This window comes from Anomaloglossus baeobatrachus, chromosome 6 (genome assembly GCF_048569485.1).
Source record: "Anomaloglossus baeobatrachus isolate aAnoBae1 chromosome 6, aAnoBae1.hap1, whole genome shotgun sequence".
Taxonomy (NCBI): Eukaryota; Metazoa; Chordata; class Amphibia; order Anura; family Aromobatidae; genus Anomaloglossus; species Anomaloglossus baeobatrachus.
The window spans coordinates 134,124,415-134,150,616 of record NC_134358.1 but is presented as its reverse complement, the minus strand read 5'-3'; the positions used below and the strand labels follow the sequence as shown (position 1 = coordinate 134,150,616).

At 46.7% G+C, this 26,202-nt stretch overlaps 1 protein-coding gene across 1 annotated transcript in view; it reads right to left on the bottom strand.

Moving 5' to 3' along the window:
• Window positions 1-261: 261 nt before the first annotated feature.
• Window positions 262-26,202, bottom strand: part of SDR16C5 (short chain dehydrogenase/reductase family 16C member 5) — a 42,596-nt gene continuing 16,655 nt past the window's right edge. The window contains exons 3-5 of the mRNA XM_075316037.1: window positions 11,868-12,012; window positions 6,712-6,837; window positions 262-5,009 (exon numbers count right to left, since the gene is read on the bottom strand). Coding sequence (XP_075172152.1) covers window positions 4,916-5,009; window positions 6,712-6,837; window positions 11,868-12,012 — 365 coding nt within the window. The 3' untranslated portion in view covers window positions 262-4,915. The remainder of the gene's footprint in view (window positions 5,010-6,711; window positions 6,838-11,867; window positions 12,013-26,202) is intronic.

Here is a 26,202-nt window from a genome sequence, read left to right as displayed (position 1 = left end):
CATAAAGTGGCTGCATACTCCTGAACCTACAGAAGTCGTGAAAAGTGGCATTTTGTCTCATCTTTGAAGAAACCATTGGTGGCATTGAGCTTTATAAATAACTGTTTGGATTATTACAAACAGATTACATTTTTGCAAATGAGAATAAACCCCCATTGCATAAATTTAATTGGATATTTCCTAGGCATAACCATTTTGTTCTAAAGGTATAGCTAAAAAACAAAATGAATAAACAAAAAAACACTGGACATGCTAATAAAATATTTTTAATAAAACATTTATTAATAAAACATTTACAAAATTTCAGCAGAGATATTACTCAATCAAGAGTCATCAACTAATGCAGTCTCCCTCTTGCAACAAAGGCTCCGTCTATGGAACTGGACTATGAATAAAGCCTTGCTGTGTACAATACACACACCTATAGTGGAGCCATAGTGTAGAGTACATTCAGTATGATTAAATCAATTAGATAGCAAGCATTTCATTAACCTAAAATAGATTGAAATTATATTTCAAGGGAAGCTAGAAATCAGAAAATGACCAATTTAGGAAATAAAAAGTTTTGTACTAAATTTTTTATGGATTTTTTTGATCTCACAATCTGCATTAACATTAAAAACGATAAGAGCCTCTATAGACTCATACCATCTGTTTCAGGAAACACGTGGCCACAATGGTTGGTGCCCAAACACATACACCAGTATATGTGGTTTATTATATATATATATAATATTACATATGTGGATTATATTATATATATATAATGTCTGTGCAATGGTCAATGTGAAAGGGTCCACTATGGCAGAGCCTAGTGTGATTGGTAAATCTGGTGTTATCATCAGAGGCAGGATTACAATGACACAAAACATCCATGAAGAGCTGATAAGCTTCCTGTACACTCTTCCTGAAAAGACAAGGAGTATGAGAAGAAGAAAAAAAGCCCAGTGGCCAACGTGAAAATTTCAGCATCATTTTTGCTTTTCAAATAAAGATCATGATACGAAAAACCCCCCAAAACATTTAATGCACCCAACATGATCTCATGAGGAGCGAGCACTACAATGCTAGGGTGCTCAGTACTCGAAACGAGCAGTTGGATACTCGAGTCGTGCCCATCCAAGCATCCGAATATAATGGAAGGCAATGGGAAACTCTAGCATTTTTCCAGATTTACAGGAGAAATGCTCGAGTTCCCCATTGCCTTCCATTATAATCGGGGACTCAAGTAGCACCCATCCAAACATCTGACTGCTCGTTACGAGTACCGAGCAGGGTAGTGCTTGCTCATCACTAGAGATAAAAAAAAAACAAATACATAAATTAGGTCATTTTCTGATGATAGCTTCCTTTAAAAAGGAAAGTCCCAGTTCATCGATGCCAGCACATGTTCGCATGGAAATAGAAAAGCAGAGATCGGTGGGTGGGGAAGAGAACTATATTGTGCCAGGTCAGATTCTAACCACACATCTGGATAATTTCAACACATACCTACAGCTTTTTGTTCAGTGCCACTTTTTCTGTGGCTTGCTGCCCACAAATATTACAATAAGGTTCAGATGAGAGCTGCATTTTCAATTCCTTTTTAAGACAGGCCAAAGAAACAATTCATGTGGAAACCAAAATCTATTAAAAAAATGGACGTTAACGTAAATGGGCTCTCCAAAATTGAGATAAAATGGCGTCCCTGATAATAGAGTCAAACTACAGCCCATCCTAGACACGGACTGCAGACTGAAGATATACAGATCCTGTATTCCAAATCACAAGAGCTGCATCACATACCTCAGTCAGATACCAGCTCCGATATGTGAAGAGATATTTTAACCTATTCTTGATAAGATCTCCATATCCATACCCTCACCCCCACCCCGCGGACAGTCCGACAGTTTTATAGCAGTGTATATAGAGACTGACCGAACCAAACCGGAAAACAAAAACATTGAGGAGAATGACCCTAGGTAGAGGTATATTTTTTCACATTTGACAGCCTGACTTTTGTGATACAGCTCATCAGTTGACACACAGGTCTTGGGAGCTATATACATATATCTTCACTCTTAAGCCCGTACTGACATGTGACTAGCACGGGCTGCAGTTTGACAAAATGGTGTCCTTGGTACAATTCCGTATTGGAGAACCCCTTGAAAGAAGAGCTCCACTAACCATAATGGGGTCTGCCTGGTTTCTCTTTTGTGCTTGGAACAAAAAGTTCTCCATGCTGTGCTTCTTGTCCATTTGAGGGTATGTGCGCACGTGTGCGTATTACATGCAGTTACGCTGCGTTCTGCACCGCAGCGTAACTGCATGCGTCCTGCGTCCCCTGCACAATCTATGGAGATTGTGCAGGAGCCGTGCGCACGTGGCATGTTAGAACGCAGCGATTCGGCTGCTTGCCGAATCGCTGCGTTCTAAGAAGTGACATGTCACTTCTTCCGTGCGGTTTCCATGCTGTCTATAGGGAGAGGCAGCATGCAGAGCGCACGAATCTGCCGGCACCATGCGCTTCAGAACGCAGCTTTTCAGCTGCGCTCTGAAGCGCACCTTTTCGGTGCGGTGCAGAGCGCACACATGCGCACATAGCCTAAAATAACCACAAAACACAAGTACCCCACAGTACTTAAAGGGGCCCTTCCTCTTCAGTTTTGTATCTGTTTTGTAACAAATTCATTTTCCACATGAATTTTGTTATTGTGCTGAAGGAGCTGTAGTTGAACAGTCATTATTAGAAGATGTAAATCTGAAATCAGCACAATACCATGCTATATATCCAGAAGCAAATAACCTAGAGATTTGGATCACAGAAAAAGCCCTAAATATAGTTTCAGTGATTCAAGACCACCCCTCAGTTCTGCAGTTTACGTGGTCCCTGAACAATGGATGGTATGGAATATTTGTAGGAAATGTACAAACTCTGCTGCCATCACGGAGCACGGTTTTACATAGAGGGAATCATAATAATGGTCTATTCATGTTTATTTTCTGAAATTGTGCCTCAGATGGCACTGAATAGGCTACAGTGGCATCTGGCATTCATAAGGCTCCCATCAAGTTTACTGCACAATATCCTTAGATATTTGCATGGCAACTTTGGAGTAGTGCATTCTGCTGCACCATTCATTACATACAGCAGGAATAGAAAGGATGCTGCCATATACCAGCCTGACCGAGGCCATGAGGATACCCTCTTGTCTTGTTGAGACAATAGAGGCCCTATGGAAGAGTTCTTGAACAAGTGGCAGATGGATACTGCAAACGCTCGTGGCTGTTCCAACAGTGCAGTGTGCTCCTCCTTCAGTCTATGTTCATGGTGCCAAATGCAGGAATCTACATATAACTATGAGGAAGCATAAGGCACATAAGGGCAGCTTGTTAAAGGGAGAGACAAGTGGAAAATTCAGTTTTTACCACTAGAAAAGGGATCTGTGCTGTGAGCTCCAGGGCTTGATTCTGACTATACTGCAAGTGATGAGCACGGACTAGCTGCTGAGCGATGGCAAAACTTTGCATAAAATTCCCCATATTGGCTATGGCTGCCCTATAGCGTGTTGTTGCGCACCCCTAAGTATTTCTGCTGTTACTTATAGTTCCAGAATATAGGTCAACCCCTGCAATATATGATAATTCAATTGACTAAATACACACAAATGTTATATATCTTTACAGGCAGTGCATCAGGGTTATGGAAATTCTATTAGAAGAAAAAAAAAAAAAAGAAAAACAAAATAAACCAAAAACAAAAAAACAGATAGGATTTCTTTATTAATGTACAAGAAAGCTAAATTGTCAGATCTAATATATTACTCAGAGCAATTAGGCCATTTTTGTAATACTAAATAAAGCTGCTGCAGCCATGTGTATTTTTATTCGTGTTCCCATTAGTTTGCTTTAGCACATAAAACAAAGCACAATGCAGTAAGGATTATAAAGCAGAGGCCACACGGGGATTACTGCGAGTGCTCGCATGACACTCGGCTCACGCTCGCAGCACAGTGGGAGCTCTGTGTTATGTGAGCGTCATGCGACTGTGGTCCGATCAGACCACAGTTACGGAGGGAGGGCTGGCGCTGCGGAGGGGAGGGCTGGATTTATCTCCCCATCTCCTACGTTGCCGGCTGATGCGAGAATCGCACTGCTATCACATTACACCGGTGTAAACACAAGAGCAGTGCAATGTTTCTCTCACCCCATAGACTTGAATGGGTGCGAGTGAAATCCACAGCATGCTGCAACTGTTTTCTTGGTCCGATTAGGGCTGAGAAAACAATTGCTCATGGGAGCTGACTCAGAGCAATATTGGTCCGAGTGGAATGTAATTTTTTTTTATCGCATTCCACTCGCTCCGTATTACTCGCAGTGTGTGCTGACCCTAAGGCATATTCTATACTGAAAAAAATCTCATAAGAAAATTAAATTTAGCTAGTATCAAAAATAAAAAAAACCCTTCCATATGCAGTATTGCAATGCGCAACCAGCAGCTGAGTTAGTTAACTTTGTGTTTCCGATCTTCTACAGCTCAGATCTGCAAGGCTGGAAGTTAATGCCCTTCATAGTGATGCAAGTGATGGAACGAGAGATGAAAAAAACCAAAAAGGTGTAGATCCAACAGTGACCACCATAAAATATATGTAAAATAAAAAAAAAAAAGGACAGACAAACCATCACAACACAATAATGTAAACAGGTATTTTTGTTATTAAAGGGATGTTAATGTTTCTTGAGTTTCTACAGTTTCCTATATAGGTGCAAAGAATTCCCAACACAAAATAAAGTGATTACACAAAATATGAAAAAAATGTAATTACTGTTTATCAAAGAAAGTGACACTTTAGAGTCCTTTTTTGGTTTAGACTGTTTGTTCTATGTAATTGTGGCTCTCAGGACATTCAAATGTCGGTAGCTGTGCAGCCAGAATTTATTCCTTCTTGACACGGCCCTTAAAGTGATCCATGAAATGAAATGCTCCAAAGTAGTCCCCAAGTACAACTCCCAATTTTGCAGATATGATACTAAAAAAGGCAAAAAAAAAAAGAGAAAGAAGAAGTTTATAAATGTACAACACAAATGTTTTATATAAATAAATAAATGTACAACAGAAACATGGTGGGCATTACTAGGATTAGTATGAATTCTATAATATAAAAATTATATATACCATATTTTTTGGATTATAAGACGAACTTTTCCTCCCAAAAATTTGGGAGGAAAATGAGGGGTGAGTCTTAAAATCCGAATATAGCTTTACCTGGGGGGCCTGTCTGTGCGGCCATTTGGTGTGTTCAGGCGGCCGAGTGCCTGTTGCTGCGTGCAGGCGGGCGGCAGCCGGGTGCCTGTGGCTGCGTGCGTGTGGGCGGGCGGCAGCCGGGTGCCTGTGGCTGCGTGCGTGTGGGCGGGCGGCAGCCGGGTGCCTGTGGCTGCGTGCGTGTGGGCGGGCGGCAGCCGGGTGCTTGTGGCTGCGTGCGTGCGGGCGGCAGCCGGGTGCCTGTCTGTACCGGCTGCCTCTCTGTGCGGGTGGGCGGCTGTGCGCAGGGTTCCCAGTGCGTCTGCGGTCCCAGTTTCAAATGATGGCGCCGGGAGACAGCGCGTGCGCAGACGGAGCTTTTGGATGAGAACTCCATCTGCGCATGCGCTGCTCCGGGCGCCATCATTTGAACCGGGACTGCGGACACACTGGGACACTCACCGCGATGATCTGCTGCACCACTCACCCGCCGCTGACACTACTAATCCGTTGCCACGGACACCACCATGCCTGCCGCCGCACCTGCCTCCACGGATGCCGCCGCACCTGCAGCCACTGACCCGCCGCATGTGCCAGCAGAACCTCTGCCTCCTGTGACACACTTCACCAACATTGCTGCCCCCCTCCAGTAAGACAACACTAAGGCGGGCTTTGCACACTGACATCGCAGGTGCGATGTCGGTGGGGTCAAATTGAAAATGACGTACTTCCGGCATCGCATGCAACATCGTAGTGTGTAAAGGTTTGATGATACGAATAACGAGCGCAAAAGCGTCGTAATCAAATCATTGGTGCAGCGTCGGCGTAATCCATAATTACGCTGACGCGACTGTCCAATGTTCCTCACTACTGCGGCAGCACACATCGCTGTGTGTGAAGTCACAGGAGCGAGGAACATCTCCTACCGGCGTCACCGCGGCTTCCGTAGGATATGCGGAAGGAAGGAGGTGGGCGGGATGTTTACATCCCGCTCATCTCCGCCCCTCCGCTCCTATTGGCCGCCTGCCGTGTGACGTCGCTGTGACGCCGCACAACCCGCCCCCTTAATAAGGAGGCGGGTCGCCGGCCAGAGCGACGTCGCAGGACAGGCGAGTCCATGTGAAGCTGCCGTAGCGATAATGTTCTCTACGGCAGCTATCACAAAGATATCGCAGCTGCGATGGGGGCGGGGACTATCGCGCTCGGCATCGCAGCATCGGCTTGCTATGTCGCAGCGTGCAAAGTACCCCTAAGACAACACTGGAGTATAAGACGGGCTCCATTTTTATTTTTTTACCTGTATCTATAAATTTGGGGTGGGGTGCGTCTTATAATTCGGTGCGTCTTATAAAGCGAAAAATACGGTATATACACACACACAAATAAAATGTGTGTGTGTGTGTGTGTGTGTGTATGTGTATGTTTCTATATTTTATTTTTTTAAATTCTGCTCTTATTTTTAGAATTGTTTATGCAAGTTTATGACTCACTTTTTGAATGCAAATATGAGGTAGAGACTTCGAGGCATCACCAGGTACACTTGCTCCTTTAGGATGGCGTCAACAATCTTCTTGCTAGCATAATCTGGCTCTAAAATTGGCATAAATCTTGGCCATCTGGAGGACAGAAATGTTCCACGAATTAAGTTACTTTTTACTAAATATGCATTACAGAGAAATTCTGTAAAGATGATATTTATTAGTGGATACTATTGTGCAGGTAAGAACTAGAGGTGTTTGCCTATAGCAAGCAATCTGATCACTGCTTTCACTGTCAAACACATTGGAAAAAAAAAAATACAAAACCCAAAATCTAATTGCCTACTGTGAGTTCTCGATACTGGTCTGTAATCATCATCATTAAACACTTTATGACGCCTGCAGTACATGTATAACTACTGGGAAGTACTTCCAGCAACACTTCATACAGGTATATATGCGTGATGGTATGGACACAGCTCAGCCATCTGTTTGATGCTTTGAGAACTGTAGACGAAGCAGTCAACAGCAATGGAGACATCCAAGTGAATTGGCCCCCTGTGTTGGCCATCTTCATACATCTATATAATGCTTGAGACTGCCACTTCTAAAGTTATTCCAAAAATTACAATATGCCCTTACCATGTACACCTATATTTAATAATGTCTGCCAATGTCTGTTCTTTGTTAAACCTGTTTTGTACACATCATTCCCCCAGGCATGCCCCTCCAGTGGCCATTTCTCCCTCATGCTGTCGTTCTACTACTCCTAGTCAAGCACACACAGTGACTGCAGTCTCGCTCAGCTGCGGAAGCACATCAGAGTCATGCTGAAAGGGTATTTCTATATCTATAATACACTTTGCTCTTGTGCACTCCATGGCCCTAAACAGTACCCTGCCTGGCTGATTTTACCTTCTACATCAACATAGTTGCAGTATGATTTTACATCACTGCGTTGTTAGCTGGTTTCCAGCAGAACTCCGCTGCCCTGCTCTGACTACATAAGGCTAGTTTCACACTTGCGTTGTGCGGCATCCGTCGCATTGTGTTGTGTGACGGATGTAACGGATGCGTTGCATATAGTGGCACAACTGATGCGACGGATGCTGCAAAACAACGGAATCCGTTGTAGCTCTTTTTTCCAACAATTACTCAACTGAGTATGCGCAGTTGTGTAATAACGGATGCGTCACAGGAATCAGTCAAATGACGGATTCCGCCACCATAGACTTCCATTATAAAACTGACGGACGCCGACGGAATACAGCACATTGCGTTTTTTTTTACGCTCAGGGAAGCGCAGAAAAACGCTACATGCTGTGTTCTTTCCGCTCGGCGGATGCAACGCAGGACCATCAGTCACAAGCCGTCGTCCATACAAGTCTATGGGAAGCAGCGGAATCAGTTAACTGATTCCGTTGTTTTCCAAAACGACGGATTGCGACTGAAGGAACAAAAAGGAAATGTGAAACTAGCCTAAGAGAACTTGATATGACTAGATCTAACTAAAGCCTGCTTTACACGGTACGATCGTGCAATTTCACGATCGATCGTACTCGCCCCCGTCGTTTGTGTGTCACGGGCAATTAGTTGCCCGTGGCACACAAAGTCATTAACCCCCGTCACATGCACTTACCTGCTGTGCGACGTCGCTGTGGGCGGCGAACATCCTCTTCCTGAAGGGAGAGGGACGTTCGGCGTCACAGCGACGTCACACAGCAACCGGCCAAAAGAAGCGGAGGGGCGGAGATGAGCGGGACGTTAACATCCCACCCACCTTCTTCCTTCCGCATAGCCGGCGGGTGCCGCGGGACGGAGGTAAGCTGCTGTTCATCGTTCCCGGGGTGTCACACAGAGCGGCATGTGCTACCCCGGGAACGATGAGCAACCGGCGCCATTTTAATTAAACGTGATTATGAAACCGAACAACGAGTACACGACTTACAATTTGTGAGCGATACTGCGTCGCTGGGAGGTGTCACACAGCCCAACGTCGCAAGCGATGCTGGATGTGCGTCACAAAAAACGTGACCCCGACGATCTATCGCACGATAGATAGTCTCGTGTAAAGCACCCTTGAGCGGAGCCTAGCAAGGCTGAGCAGTTTGCCTGTTGCTGACGTAACTTTTTCAAAATTGCAAAAGCTGCTCGGTTAACGATAATCCTCTGCCATATGCAACAAGAGAGGACCATATGCAGTTTCACCTCACTGTTCTGTGAGCTGCAGGCATCAAACACCGATCAGCCATGTTGGTCTCAGCAAAGTTGTGTCTAATTATTTCAAAGTCAGTGATGGAGGCAGAGCAAAGATGGACCATTGAGCTGTTCTGGAAAACAGCAATGAGCTAAAAAACACACATACAGTTCTGTTGATGGAAATAGAAGATAAAATCTTCCAGAAAGACTAGAATAGAGTGTTCTAAACATATATTTAGCTTGGTAATGCGCCAAATAGGTGCTTCAAGAGGAACCTGAAGAAGAAGCCTACAACCTACAATAACCTTCAGTCCAGTACACCACTGCGCAACCAGCTCTGTCCTCACCTATTGTACCCTCACCCATCCCCTGTAGACTGTGAGCCCTCGTGGGCAGGGTCCTCTATCTTCCTATACCAGTCTGTTTTGTACGGTTAATGATTGTTGTACGTATAACCCTCTTTCACTTGTAAAGCGCCATGGAATAAATGGCGCTATAATAATCATAAATAAAAAATATCTGTGGAGGATGCTAAGCATAGTATAAACTAACAGCGGGAATTAACACACGTCAGAGTGGGGGTGCGCGACTTTAAGCGCCCATCAGTGCGCCTGTGGCATGATTGTGGGTTCCCGATGAGTTGTCACGACAGCAGGGGATCTACTGGAAGATCTCTGTGCTTCTCAAAGCGATGCTCTTTTTCAACCTGTGGCTGTGTTAAAGGACATTGATTTTCATTGTCTGCAGCAATGCTATGACATTGTTGTACTGTATCTAGCACAAGTGATCAGCTTCAAGTCACTATGGGACTATTAAAAACAGTAAAAAAATTAAATATGTTTTAAAAGAATATAAAAAACAAAATTCCCAAAAAACCCTGTCAGAATTTGTTTTTTTTCCTTCATGATTTCTCCTCATATGGAATTTGTTCCCCATTTTCCAGCGCACTATGTGGTAACATGAATGGTACAATGAAGTACAACCTGTCCTGCAAAAAACAAGCCTTGATATGGCTATGTGGACAGAAAAATAAAGTTATGTCTCTGCAAAAAGGTGAGGGAAAAAATGAAAATGCAGAAACAACCAGCCAATTTTGCGCTTATCGTTTTTTTTCGCCATTCTTCTTTCAAGAGACGTAACTTATTTTTCAATCAATCTGGTCATGTGAGGGCTCGCTTTTTGCGGAACGAGTTGTACTTTTAAATGAACCCATGGTGTTTTACCATATAGTGTACTGGAAAACGTCAAAAATAGTTTGAGTTATTTTATTCACTTTGTTCCCTACATAGTAAAACTGATGCGTCAGTGACGCCTCAGGTCGGTGCGAATGCGTAGAAACATGAATAGGTATGCTTTTATCTAAATGCTTAAAAAAAATAAAATCAGAAGTTAATCTGAAAAAAGTGGCATACATTTTGAGCCATTTTCCGCGACCCGTAACGTTCTCATTTTTCGGGATCTATGGGCTCATTGATAGCTTGTTTTTTGCATCTTGAGTTGACGTTTTTTAACGGTACCATTTTTGCGCAGATGCTAGTTTTGATCGCCTGTTATTGCATTCAGTGCAAAATTTGTAATGACCAAAAAAAACCCCGTAATATTCGCGTTTGGAATTTTTTTGCCGCTACGCTGTGTACCGATCAGATTAATTGACTTTATATTTTCATAGATCTGGCATTTCTGAATGTGGCGATACCAAATGTGTGTATATTTTTTAACCCTTTCATTTTCAATGGGGAAAAAGGGGGAGTGATTTGAACTTTTAGCATTTTTTTTTTAATTTTTAAACGTTTTTTTTTTTATTTTACTAGGTCCCCTAGGGGACTATAACGATCAGCAATCTGATCGCTCATTCTTTTCTCCCGAGCAGCACTGCCCAGACTGGGAGAAATGATAATCTCTTTTAACAAGCAGTACTCAGCTGTTTCAAACAGGACCCGAGTGAGTCATGTGAGCACAGGAATCATCAAATGACCCTGTGCTACCGTGACAACCCCCGGATCCACGTGATCATGTCACGTGACTTCCGGTATCGGCCTGTGAGTATGGATATACCGCTATCGCCGTTAATATGGCATTGTCACATCTTCACAGTGCCATTTAAGGGTTTAAAAGGCACAGGCGGATAGCGATTCTGCTCGTGCCTAGCAGGCACACGTCAGCTGTATATATCAGCTGACATCTGCGCTGATCGCCGCAGGCTGCTTACAGCAGCCCACGGTGATTAACACTGACTGATAGGACGTAATATTACTACCCGCGGTTGTTAAGGGGTTAATATAGTTGGCTACAAAAATACATTTCTGTGGCCATGTTCTGGGATGTCAGGTCATCATCACTCAGAACAAAAATCAGACAGACGGATGTCCGTGATCTGAATTATCTTGTACCCATTAATGTCAGGCTATGCATGTTTTAGTTTGAGACTATTGGCCATAACGGTGTGGTGAGCTTTCTCATAGACGTTTGTGTGATCTTCCATCATAAAGAGGATCATGATATACATCTCTTTAGATTTTCTAGCTTTGGATTTTCTTTCTTTATGAATCTGCTCTTTGTACCATGAATGCCTTGCCTTATCGATTAAGCTCAGCCACTGCTTTGTGGTTTTGTAGTTCCTGACAATTGTTGCTTCCTTTGTGAATGACACTACATTGGTACACCATTTAATGTTCTGTCACCGCTCTATGTACAGTGAGTGGCGGCTGTAACCGCGCCATTTGACAGCCAGCTCTGTACAGTCAGTCAGTGCAGGAGGGGTGGTCACAGCTGCCGATCACTATCCATGGAGCAATTACTGAAGCTATGCCTGCTGTATTTCTATGACTGAAAGCTCGAGGATGCCAGGAGGAATAACGTTCATTTCTTCCTGGCAATGGGGTTCTCAGTGCGACAGCCGCGCAGTGTCAAAATTCAATTGACCTGCAGATTACCAGTGGTTCTTAATCTGACTTTCCCAGATGACTTACTTGGATGTACATCCGTCAAACATTCCAGTGTTAATAAAATATGGGCAAATAATTGTGGTCTTCACTCCAGTCTTTCCCAGCGCCAACATTTCAAGGCCAACAGATTCTGCAAATCCGACTGCTGCAAACTTACTAGCACAATAATCTGAAAGAAGATATTTCCAAATAATTTAATACATGGCAAACAGAAGTTAGGTACATAATCTAAAGTTAGAAGATATTGACATCAAAGAGGGGAGAACCCCCCCCAAAAAAACTGAAAAAAAAAACCCCAAACCAAAAACACAACTTTGGCGCCGTATAAATGTCTGCAGCTTGAACTTGTAGACTAAGCATAGACCACACATGGCAGTTACAATGTTTCTCATGTTAGAAAATGGCATTCACAGTAGTGTGTTTTTATTTTATGACTTTTTTGTTTTTTACCAACACCCCTGGAACAGCTCAGAACATTGATTATTTAGAATACGTTTGACAATCAGTATGCAGGAAGCTCCTGGTCTCTCCTCTAGTTATGGTTGGGGGGTTGGCTTTGAATTATGGTATACAAAGAAATAAAAAACACAAACACTATAAAGATATACTGAATGAATGAATCAACACTTAAGCCCCCTTTGCAAAATAGAAAGAGCTGCTGCCAGAGTTCTTTGGCAGTGGCTTAGCTCCTGGAGAACAAAAAGGATCAGCCAACCAAAATGCGACATTCTGGATCCTTATTTCCCACAAACATTAAAAGGAACCTGTTGACACTTTTTTGGCGCATAAGCTGCGGCTACCACCACCGGGGTCTTATATACAGCATTCTAACATTCTGTATATAAGAGCCCAGGCCGCTGTGAGAACATAAAAAACACTTTATAATACTTACCTAACGGTCGCGCGGTTGGCCATATGGGCATCTCCGTTGTCTGGTGCCAGCGCCGCCTCTTTCGGCCATCTTCGTCCTCCTTCTCTAGCCGCAGTGCATGACGCGTCCGACGTCATCCACACTCGCCGGCATTCAGGTCCTGAGCAGGTGCACTTTGATCTGCCCTGAGCAGAGAGATCAAAGTATTGTAGTGCGCCTGCGCAGGACCGGCGAGTGTGTATGACGTAGACGCGTCATGCACCCAGGCTTCAGAAAGAGGACGAAGATGGCCGAAAGAGGAGGCGCCGGCACCGGACAACGGAGACGCCCATATGGCCAACTGCGCGACCGTTAGGTAAGTATTATAAAGTGTTTATGTTCTCACAGCAGCCTGGGTTCTTACGTACAGTATGTTAGAATGCTGTATATAAGAGCACGGTGGTGATGGCCGCAGCTTATACGCCAAAAAAGTGGTGACAGGTTCCCTTTAAGGATAGGTCATCAATATGGGATTGATGGGCATCAGACACCCCCATCGATCAGCTGTTATGTGCTCCGGCGACCAACGAATAAAAAGACTTGGAAGGTGCAATGGTAATGCACTTTAAGTACGAGTATTGAAATCGTTTCTTCTATAGTGTAAATCAAAAAGTATTTACAGATTGAAAAGCCAAGAACAAATCCTTAATCGGCAACTTTAGGGTCTTCAAATATTCATTAGCTGGGTAGGGTAGTAAAAAACAAAATCACACACTCATTCCTGGCTGCAAATGGATAATCTGTTGCTAAGAAAACGGTCATAAAAGACTTTAAAAATCACAAGGATTTAGCGCACATTTTGGCATTCTCACACCATTTTTTGCCCAGCAAAGTAGTGGGTGGAGCTTGGGCAGGACATTTGCGTGGCAACCACCACTCATCTAATTCATGATGAACGGCGGTGTTCACTATACCACCAATCTTACTCCAGCAGTGAGTAGAATAGGATTTGTGGCGAGGCGCCCACCACTTGTCAGATGCTCATTGTTCATAAGAGGTGTAAGCCTTTTAAAGAATCAACAAACCAGAGAAAGGTGGGGAGGACACTGCGTTTACTATAATGCAGAGACCGACCATGCAAGCACTGCAAGAGTTAAACAGGAAAAACAAAGTATAAAGTGCTGTATACTGCACCGGTCTCTAAATAAACCTCAATAGTGTATATAATAACGAAGTAATGGCATATATGTAGAACAAAGCAGGACCACCTAAAAGGTCTGAAGAAGTGCATTACTTTATTAAATCAAAGAATTATTATGTGCTGACATACAATATAAAAGCATTTAAAAAGGTTCAGCCACTAAAGTAGTTACAGAACCATAGTATAACCCGTACCTGCAAAACACTACGGTTACTTACCCGTAGCCGGTTTTTCCAGAACCCATGACAGCACCACGTGAGAGAGGGATCCGCCCAGCAAGGACAGGAAACCATTCTGAATAAAAAGGCGGTACTTCTCCCCTTCGTCAGTTGATTACCGAGAATGAGAGGACCTCCAACAATCGTTAGAACTCACCCCACCACCACTAAACACTCACAAGCACACCGAAAAAGTGCACACCAAGGATGAGAAAGGGAGGGAATATAAGGGTGCTGTCATGGGTTCTGGAAAAACCGGCTACCGGTAAGTAACCGTAGTGTTTTCCCCTCACCCATGACAGAACCACGTGAGAGATTTCCAGAGAAACCCAGTTAGGGCGGGACCACCGCCTCAAGCACCCTTCTACCAAACGAAAGAGCAGCCGAGGAGGATAGGTCCAACCGATAGTGTCGGAAAAAAGTAGATTGTGAGGACCAGGTAGCGGCCCTACAAATTTGTTCAAGAGATACCTGTGCACGCTCAGCCCAGGAGGTAGATACCGCTCTGGTGGAATGGGCCCGGAGGTTCTCCGGAACAGGCGCTCCATTGGAGGAGTAGGCTAAAGTAATGGCCTCCCTAATCCACCTAGCGATAGTACTCTTGGACACCCCCTGACCCTTGGTACTACCCTGAAAAGAGATAAATAACGACTGTGTCTTCCTCACTGCCTGAGTGACCGAAAGATAGTGTAGGAGGGCCCTGCGTACATCTAGGGTGTGAAATCTACGTTCCCCCTCATTAGTGGGATGGCTACAGAACGAGGGCAGGACTATTTCTTGCGTTCTATGAAAATGAGAAGCGACCTTCGGGAGATACGCTGGGTCCGGTCACAAGATGACTCTATCCTCAAGGACCTGAGTATAAGGCTGCACTACTGACAGGGCCTGCAAATCACCGATCCGCCGTGCCGAGGTTAATGCGACCAGCAATACGGTTTTCAGGGTAAGCAATTTCAGGGAAAGCTTAGACAAAGGTTCAAAGGGGGGTCCCGTGAGGGCATCCAAGACCAAGTTCAGGTCCCAGGGAGGAACCTTTGGAATGACCACAGGCCTAGACCTACCACTAGCCATAATAAATCGTTTAAGCCACTTGTTGGCCGCCAGGTTACAATTGTACAGGGCCCCCAAGGCAGAGACCTGAACCTTGAGAGTGTTCACCGCTAACCCCAGATCAAACCCCTTCTGAAGGAATTCTAAAATGCACTCAACAGGAGCCTCCGGACCCAAGGGACCCTCAGAGAACTGCAGGAATTTTTGCCACACTCTCCCATATATTTTGGTGGTAACAGGTTTGCGGCTTTTCAATAAAGTAGAAATAAGGTCAGGGGAAAAACCTTTGCTCCTCAACAACGACCTTTCAAATTCCAAGCCGTTAAATGGAACCCTTTCGCTTGTGCGTGGAATACTGGTCCCTGTACTAACAGGTCCGGAACTTCCGGCAGAACCCAGGGATCCGTGACAGACATTGCCTTTAGGAGAGAAAACCATGGTCGTTTGGGCCAGAAGGGGGCGATAAGAAGTACCCTCGCCCGGTCCTCCCTGATTTTCTGCAGAACGGTCGGCAGCATGATAATCGGAGGAAACGCATAAGCTAGCCCAAAAGGTCCATGGAACCTGTAGCGCGTCTACTGCGAAGGGCTGGTCCGAGGGGCTTAGCGAACAGAACTGTACTACCTGCCTGTTCAGTCTGGTGGCAAAAAGGTCCATCTGCGGCAAGCCCCAGAGAGTCACCATCTGTCGAAAGACCCGAGGATTCAAGGACCATTCCCCTTGCCGCAGGTGATGGCGGCTGAGGTAATCCGCCGTGACATTGAGACTTCCTCTGATGTGGAGAGCCAAGAGGGAGAGAAGATGCTGCTCTGCCCAGAGAAACAGTCTGTAGGACACCTGCATGAGGGATGGGGATCTCGTGCCCCCTTGGTGGTTGACATATGAGACTGTGGACTGGTTGTCGGACATGACCAGAACATGCCGCCCGCAAAGGTGAGGGAGAAAGTCGTGTAGGGCACGCTCCACCGCCCACAGCTCCCGGAGAGTCGAGGGTTGCGCCGCCTCCCGCGGCGACCACTATCCCTGAGAAATGTGCTCGAGAAGGTGAGCCCCCCAGCCGGACTGGCTGGCATCGGTAGTTACCACCCTCCGGTCCAGAGGTAGCCAGGGAAGACCCACAGACAGATTGTCCACGGACGTCCACCAGAGGAGAGAGCTTCTGACCGCCCAGGACAGGGTGACGACCCCTTCTAAAACAATCGTTTAATGCTTTCTGGGCATACAGAACCTGCCACTGGAGAGCCCTGGAGTGAACCAGACTCCACGGGACCGCCGGGAAGCAAGATGTCAGAGTACCCAGCAAGGACATAGCCTGCCTCAGAGACATCCTGGGATGGTGGATCGCCCGCCGGGCCAAGGCTGAAACCCTCCGAATTTTTTCTGCTGGCAAAAGGCACTGCTGACACACTGAGTTGAGAGTGAGACCTAGAAATGCTTGAATCGTGACCGGGTCCATCCGGGACTTCTCGTAATTTACCATCCAACCCAGGTCTTGTAGAGACTGTTGAATGTATTGGAGATGAGCTGCACATTGCTGCTTGGAGTTCCCAATTACCAGGAAGTCGTCCAGGTAAGGAACCACCAGAATATTCCGTATCCGTAGATGAGCCGTCATCTCCACCACTATTTTCGTAAAAATCCTGGGGGCGACAGAGCCCGAAGGGGAGGGCTCAGAACTGAAAATGACTGACCAAGTTGTTGATGGAAACCGCCACTCGCAGGAACTGCTGAGAATGAGGATGGATAGGGACATGGTAATAGGCGTCCTTGAAGTCTATCACTGCCATATAACAGTTGTGGAACAGCAGCTTTATGGCCGACTGAACAGACTCCATCTTGAACGGGAAATACTGAAAAAACTGGTTGAGACGTCTGAGGTTTATTATCGTACGGAAGGAACCGTCTGGCTTTCCTACAAGAAAGAGGGGGGAATCGAACCCCTTCCCCCTTTCCACCACGGGCACCTCGCACAGGACTGCCTTCCCAAGCAACATCCGGATTTCCGATTCCAGAGCATGTTGCTCCGACTGTGACCCCCGAAGAGGAGTGATGACGAAACGCTGTGGTGGCTGAAGCAGAAATTGGAACTGGAGACCGTCTCTGATAATGGAACGAACGTAGGCGTTGGAGGAAAATGCTTTCCCACTGCTCCAGAAAGTGAGAAAGGCGTCCTCCGACCTGCAGCCTGGCGTCACTGGGCAGAATTCTTGGAGGCGGCTGGGGCGCCCCCGAACATAAAACCGGAGTCCCGCTTTGGTCTGCGCTCCCACCGCCGATTATCCGGGGGCCTGCCTTTGGAGAATCTTTGCCTCCAAAAGGGACGGGAGGAACCAGAGTGGAATCTCGGGAAGGACTTTTTGCCCTCTGATGCTTTGTCCAGCACATCCTCCAGCTGTTTCCCAAAAAGCAGGTGACCGTCACAGGGCACCGCGCACAATTTGTGTTTGGATTGCAGATCTCCTGGACAGCCCTTCAGCCACAATGCCCGTCTGGCCTGATTAGACAATCCCGCAGAACGAGCACCCAGCCTAATAACATCCGCTGAGGAATCTGCCAAAAGGCCGCAGCCCCCTGGAGAAGCGGAAATTTTGACAGGATCTTGTCACGGGAGGTGTTATCCCGCAACTGATCCTCAACCTGTTGGAGCCAGATCATGAGAGAACGGGCTGTACAGGTATTTGCTATGGCCGGCCTCAAGCTCCCCGCAGAAGTCTCCCATAGGTGCTTAAGAATGACATCTGCTTTTTTGTCCAGGGGATCTTTCAATGTACCCGAGTCCTCCAGGGGAATGCCGCCCCGCCGAGAAGACTTCGCAACGGCAGCATCGATCCGGGGCGCCTTGTTCCATACGGTAGCCTTGTCCTCAAAGGGATATTTCCGTTTGGAGGAGGAGGGGAGAGAGCCTGCTTTGTCCGGACGCTTCCACTCCTTCTGAATAAGTGCCTCAATTTTGTTGTTGACCGGAAAGGTACGCTTCTTCCTATCTTCCAGACCTCCAAACATCACATCCTCCAGGGATCTAGAGGATTTCTCCTCCATTAACCCCATAGTAGCCCTGACTGATTTGACCAGGGACCCAATATCGTCAATGGAGAAGCACGGTCTGCCTCCCATATCACCACCTGAGGACGAGGAGTCCGAGTCCGAGGCCGTACCGGAGGAGGAGTAGGAGGAAGGGGCAGAGTCTACAGGTTTCGATTTTTTTTCTTTTTTAAGAAAGCCTTCATGGAATCCTGTACCTCCGAGCGGATAGCCGAACGGACGTCCGCTGAGAGTCCCGGGGATTCCTCCGCAATTGTGCGACGGATACACCCCTGACAACTTCTTGTGCCACTCCTCTGAGAGGGGTTCCCTGCAAAGGGGGCATTCCTTATGCTTCTTTTTGGACATGGATTTTTTAGGGGCCTAAGAAGGGAAGACAAAAGCAGGGGAGAAAAAACCCCAAGGGAGCCATGAGTATGAGGACATTCACGAAGATCCACTCACCACCATAGGAATGAAGGGTACCGGTTTTGAAGGCTGTTTCGGAACATCCATAGGTCTCACAGGAGCTGCAGAGTCATGGGAGGATCTGCTGTCATGGCTGCCACGACCCGTCCGACCAGTGTCGCTCTGGTCATCTGTTTTCCTGCCCTGCTGACGACGCACAGGAGAGCGCTGCTGCTCATCCGTGTCCATTGCAGAGCCCAGGTACCAGCCTCTGACAGCGCCAGGAGAGTCGCAGTCCCCTTATCCACTGCCTTCCGGTCCCAGGTGAGGCTCCTCCCTGCTCCCCACGCTCTCCACGGTGCACGGCCAGGAGTGCCCGTATACCGAAACGGCAGGTCGCATGCACCGCAGCGTCGCATGGGCGCCGCCATCTACATCCGGTGACGTCATCGGAAGGCCCGCCTCCATCTCCCAGCGTGCCCATCGCGTGTGCGCGCACCCGGAAGTTCCAGGCCGCATGGAGCGCAGAGCGTGGGGAAAGGAGCGGCGGACCGGGAGCCCCCGAGCGGTTCCTGCCACCCGCTCCCGCACGGACACCAGGACCCCCTCGGGAAGGTGGACTGCGCTTCTAGCCCCGAAGAACGGTGCTACAGGACTCACCCAGCTCTTCCAGACACCGGCTGGGTAAGTAGGCGAATTTTCTGTTTTTTTCCTCTTCTTTATCGCCGGTTTTCAGAACAGGGGTCTCCCATCCAGGACAGGAAACCAACTGACGAAGGGGAGAAGTACCGCCCTTTTATTCAGAATGGTTTCCTGTCCTTGCTGGGCGGATCCCTCTCTCACGTGGTGCTGTCATGGGTGAGGGGAAAACAATCATATTATAACATCTTGACACGTATGGTAAAACACTAAAGCAATCACAATGATACAGATCTACATATACAGTGCTGGCCAAAAGTATTGGCACCCCTGCAATTCTGTCAGATAATACTCAGTTTCTTCTTTCTTCATAAAGCCAAATTGGATATAATTCCACACCAAACATAAAAAAGGGGGTGGACAAAAGTATTGGCACTGTTTTAAAAATCATGTGATGCTTCTCTAATTTGTGTAATTAACAACACCTGTAACTTACCTGTGGGACCTAACAGGTGTTGGCAATAACTAAAGCACACTTGCAGCCAGTTGACATGGATTAAAGTTGACTCAACCTCTGTCCTGTGTCCTTGTGTGTACCCCATTGAGCATGGAGAAAAGAAAGACCAAAGAACTGTCTGAGGACTTGAGAATCCAAATTGTGAGGAAACATGAGCAATCTCAAGGCTACAAGTCCATCTCCAAAGACCTAAAAGTCCCTGTGTCTACGGTGCGCAGTGTCATCAAGAAGTTTAAAGCCCATGGCACTGTGGCTAATCTTCCTAGATGTGGAAGGAAAAGAAAAATTGACGAGAGATTTCAAAGCAAGATTGTGCGGATGGTGGATAAAGAACCTCGACTGACATCCAAACAAGTTCAAGCTGCCCTGCAGTCCGAGGGTACAACAGTGTCAACCTGTACTATCCGTCGGCATCTGAATGAAAAGGGACTGTATGGTAGGATACCCAGGAAGACCCCACTTCTTACCCCGAGACATAAAAAAGCCAGGCTGGAGTTTGCCAAAACTTCTTGAGAAAGCCTAAAACGTTTTGGAAGAAAGTTCTCTGGTCAGATGAGACAAAAGTAGAGCTTTTTGGGAAAAGCCATCAACAGAGTTTACAGGGAAAAAAAAAAAAAAGAAGAGGCATTCAAAAAAAGAATACAGTCCCTACAGTAAAACATGGCGGAGGTTCCCTGATGTATTGGGGTTGCTTTGCTGCCTCTGACACTGGACTGCTTGACCGTGTGCATTGCATTATGAAGTCTGAAGACTACCAACAAATTTTGCAGCATAATGTACGGCCCAGTCTGAGAAAGCTGGGTCTTCCTCAGAGGTCATGTGTCTTCCAGCAGGACAATGACCCAAAACACTTCAAAAAGCACTAGAAAATGGTTTGATAGAAAGCACTGGAGACTACTAAAGTGGCCAGCAATGAGTCCAGACCTGAATCCCATAAAACACCTGTGGAGAGATCTCCAAATGGCAGTTTGGAGAAGGCACCCTTCAAATCTCAGGGACCTGGAGCAGTTTTCCAAAGAAGAATGGTCTAAAATTCCAGGAGAGCATTGTAAGAAACTCATTGATGGTTACCGGAAGCGGTTGTTCGCAGTTATTTTGGCTAAAGGTTGTGCAACCAAGTAATAGGCTAAAGGTACCGTCACACTAAGCGACGCTGCAGCGATCCCACTAGCAACCTGACCGGCAGGGATCACTGGAGCGTCGCTACACGGGTTGCTGGTGAGCTGTCAAACAGGCAGCTCTCACCAGCAACCAGTGACCAGCCCCCAGCCACGCGTGGAAGCAATGCTGCACTTGGTAAGTAAGGTAAATATCGGGTAACCAACCCGATATTTACCTTGGTTACCAGCGCACACCGCTTAGCGCTGGCTCCCTGCACTCCTAGCCAGAGTACACATCGGGTTAATTACCCAATGTGTAGTCTGGCTATGTGTGCAGGGAGCAGAGAGTCGGCACTGACAGCGTGAGAGCGGCGGACGCTGGTAACAAAGGAAAATATCGGGTAACCAAGGAAAGGGCTTTTTGGTTACCCGATATTTACATTGGTTACCAGCGTCCGCAGAAGCCGGCTCCCTGCTCACTTCACACTCAGTTGTTGCTCTCTCGCTGTCACACACAGCAATGTGTGCTTCACAGCGGAAGAGCAACAACTAAAAAGTGGTCCAGGACATTCAGCAACAACCAGCGACCTCACAGCAGGGGCCAGGTTGTTGCTGGATGTCACACACAGCAACATCACTAGCAACATTGCTGTTGTGTCACAAAAGTCGTGCCTCAGATGTACAGAATCTACTGCTATGGGAGTCCCAGCAGCTGCCCTGCTAGGAGGCAGGATAAGTCTATTGCGTTCCACAATGGAATACATCAGCCAGGGACATAACAATGGACATAGCAAAAAGCAGGTTAAAACCACAGTGGAATGCACAGATCAGTAAAGACAATCCATCCAGGGAAATTGTACTAATATAAATATCTGCACACATAGCTTATCAACAGTACAAGTGTGCCGCCCCCGTGCCAGGAGCCGCTGCTGCTCGGAGACGGACCTCCTAATGGGGGTGGCTCAAGGGTCTCCGGACCCGGGGGTCTCGCGGACACGCCGAATAAATGGGGGGACGTAGATGTACGGGCTAGGCCGTATTAAGTTCGTGACGCCACCCACAGTGTGTGGTGAGGTGGGACACCACCGCTGCTGTTATGGGGCACCCGGGGGAGAGGTAGTGGCAGCTAGATGTTAACCCCTCCGTGGGTAGGGATGGTTGCCCCGGGGCCCAGTGTCTTCGTGCAGGATATAGCAACAACAGGGGAACGTTTTGGTTACTCCCAGTAAATGAACCACACAAGTCTTTGGTAAACCAAGGTGCTCGTGGCCGGCCGCCATGGCCGGTCGCATTCAGGCTCCCCCACTTAAGCTGGTGATCTCTGTCATTTTCTTCTGCACTAACTTTGTGTATGGTGGACTGCCTGGTCTGGAACTCAGGAGTCCGCTCCCGGCTGGATGTGGCCTAAGGAGCCATGGCCGCAGACGCTGGTCCGTGGGATCTATGGTCCCTGGCGGTGACCTCCTATCCCTATCGGTGGGCTGTTGTCTTCTATGAGGGACTTTGGGTGGGACAGGACCTCTAGTCCTAGCCTCAATTGGTTAATTAACCAGGCCGCTGGTTTCCGGTCCTGGCTTCAGGATCCGAGTACCCCCTTTGTGCTCCGGTTTCCGGGTCGGTTCCCCGTGTCGGTACCGGCGGGCTACAACCCTGTCCCGGTCCACCTCGGTTCTGCCGAGCCGTCTTCCCGTCTCCTGCTGACGGAGACCACCATCTGCCACCTAGCCAAAGGCACCAGGACTATAACCCTGGCACCGTTCAACTTGAACCTCCTCTGCTGGAGCTACCCCTAGCTCCAGCCCACACTCCTCTCAACTTGAACTCCAAACTTATCTGACTAGAACTGCTTGTTTTCCCGCCCCGGGCTGTCTAAACCCCTGGGTGGGCGTGTCCAACCGCCTGGTCCCACCCACTGGTGTGTCTATCTTTCCCTAAGGGAGGGGGGGGGTGACTAGGGTTTCAGGTCGGCTGTGCGTTTCCGAAGTGAGGGAAGGGTGTTGAGCAGGGGCCTACCTGTGACTACCTGGTTTTGCCAGGGCCTCACATAAGTATATTGTGTGTCCCTACATAGAGCACACAGTATGGAATATGTACATTATTATAAAACAACCAGTAAGAAGCACCCCCAGATGAACGCTGTAACTGAGATAAAGAAATGCACAGATTGCTACAGATCAACCCAATTACAATAGTAATTGCCACTACAATGTGAATATCTGATGTTATAATTGAAAACATCAGAATATTACAGTGGTTACTGTAATAATAAACAGCAACCCAAAGTTTAAACCACAAATAGCATATCAAAGTAAGGACACATGACAAATCGGATCACAAAGCAGATTATATGTACCACTTTTTTTTTAAATAAAAAAAAGAATTATATCAATATAGGAATAACATTGGAAAAGACAGAGGAGGCAGCTTAATTGAAACAGTGAAGTCTAATACTGGAAAAAAAAACAAAACAAGAAACAGCATCATTGTTTATAATGACTAGTGAACAGCAAATTTTCATTCATGCCGGCTGGAGCAAAACAATTCATTTTAAATATCCAACGGGATTCAAGACGTATTAGTGGTAGGGAGTAGAGTGGGGATCCCACTCTTTTTTTTTTTAACTATTTGATTTATTTTAAAAAATAAAAATTAACATGGGGGCCCCCCCTCATTTTTCTAAAACCAGCCAAGGTATAGTGGACTGGGGGCAGATATGATTAGGGTGGGAAGGGCCATGGTTATTTGGCCCTTTCCAGTCTAACAATAGCAGCCCACAGCCATCCCAGAAGTGGTGCATCCATTAGATTGATGTACCAATTCTGGTGCTGGACCCGGCTCTTCCTGTTCCCCTGGTGCGGTGGTAATGGGGGTAGTAAGATGTTAATGGCAGCCCACAGATGACACTAAAGCGGGCTTTACATGCTGCAACATCGCTAGCGCAAGAGCACCCGCCCCCGTCGTACGTGCGATATTGTGTGATCGCTGCCGTAGCGAATATTATCGCTACGGCAGCGTCACACGCACATACCTGGACAGCGACGTCAGTGTGACACCGGCGATCCGCCTCCTTTCTAAGGGGGCAGGTCGTGCGGCGTCACAAGGCAGGCGTCCAATAGCAGAGGAGGGGCGGAGATGAGCGGCCGTAACATGCCACCCACCTCCTTCCTTCCTCATTGCCGGTGGGGGCAGGTAAGGAGATGTTCGTCGCTCCTGCGGTGTCACACAGCGATGTGTGATGCTGCAGGCATGAGGAACTACATCGCTAATAAAACAGGCAACGATATTTGGTTTTAGGACGACCTCTCCAAAACAAACGATTTTTGCCTGTTTTTCAATCGTTTAAGATCGCTCGTATGTGTCACACGCTGTGATGTCGCTAAAGACTCCGGATGTGCGTCACTAACGACGTGACCCCGACGATAAATCATTAGCGATATCGCAGCGTGTAAAGCTCCCTTAAGCCCTAGATTAGTACCGGTAAAGTGGCAGGACTTTCTCATCCAATGGATGCGGCAATTCCGCGTGGCTGCAGACTGATATTTTTAGGCTGGAGGGGTGCCAAATAACCATGGGTCTCCACAGCTTGAGAATACCAGCCCCCAGTTGTTGGGCTTTATCTTGGCTGGGTATCAAAATTGTGGGGGGGCGACCACACGCTGTTAAAAAAATTTAAATTTATTTAAATAATTAAAAGAAAAAAAAAAAAGTGCTGAATGCGGTTTCTCCTATTTTGATACCTAGCCAAGATAAGCACATGGCTGGGGGCTGCAGTCTGTAGCTGTGACTATCTGTGCGGAGTATCATAATAAAGGGGGGTCCCTTCGCAAATTTTTTAAATTTATCTTACTAAACGATTTACACCCGCCCACCGGTGTCTTATTGGTAGCATCAGACATGCAGCCATTAAGCGTGGTGGCGCGTCTGACTGCAACCAATCACAAACGCCGGTGGGCAGGGGAAGCATTGCATATTCAATGATTGGGACCGGCAGCTGGCCAGATACCAGAGATCAATCCCCCACTGACCCAGAGTCAGCGGGGGATTGATCTACCAGTCCTCCCATCACTAGTGAGAAACACAGGAACAAAACGCAAAAAGAATGTATATGTTGCATCTTCAAAAACGCAGCAAAAAAAAAAAAAAAAAAGATGCACTGTGCGGACAGCAAAATAGAAATCTCAGATTTTGCTGGGAGAAGGAAATGTATGCATTTAGGTGCATCTTTGTGACCACAAAACTTCACCAAAAACGCAGTAAAAGATGCAGTGTGCAGATGAGACCTTAGGCCCCATTAGCATACTGAGGTTTTTGATGCGTTTTTGTTTGTGGTGACCTTTAAGGCTAAGTTCACACATTGCATCTTTTGCTGTGTTTTTTAGATCACAAAGATGCACCTAAATGCATTCCTTTCCTTCCCCCAGCAAAGTCTGAGATTTCTATTTTGCTGTCCACACTGGCATCTTTTGTTGGCTGCGTTTTTCAAGATGCAGCATGTCAATTCTTTTTGCGTTGTTACTGTGTTTTTGAGCCCTTCCAGTCAATAGATTTGACTTAAAAACGCATTGGGCAAAACGAGTCAAACGCATTGCGTTTTTGATGCATTTTAGATGCACTGACAAAAAGATGTCGCGTATGAACATAACCTTAGTCACCACAAACTGCATGCTTGTCCTTCCCCAGTAAAGTCTATGAGATTTCATTTTTGCTGTGCGCATGTTGCTTTTTTTTGGGCTACATTTTTGTGTTGACTACAAAAATACAGCATGTCAATTCTTTTTGCGTTTTCCCTGTGTTTTTCACCCACTGGTGATAAAAAAAAGCATAAAAAACGCATGGTACAAAAACGCATGAAAAATGCATGCGTTCTTTGATCACAAGACGCGTTTTATTGGCCACAGGGTGCTTTTTTGTGGTTACCACAAAAATGCAGCATGCGGACATAGCCTTACACAGGTTTACGGCATAAAGTTCAAGGAGAGTGTTTCTTTAATTTTAAGGATATCATTAGAGTCACTGCATTGTAGTACTGTTAAGTGGGTGACTAAACGTCGCTTTACACGCAACGACATCGCTAACGGGGTCACAGAATTCGTGACGCACATCCGGCATAGTTAGCGACGTTGTTGCGTGTGAAACGCACAAACGACCGTTAACGATCAAAAATACTCACCTTATCGTTGATCGTTAACATGCTGTCAATTTCCCAAATATCGTTACTGTAGCAGGACGCAGGTCGTTTGTCGTTCCTGAGGCAGCACACATCGCTATGTGTGACACCGCAGGAACGAGGAACCTCACCTTACCTGCGGCCGCCCGCGATGAGGAAGGAAGGAGGTGGGCGGGATGTTTGTCCCG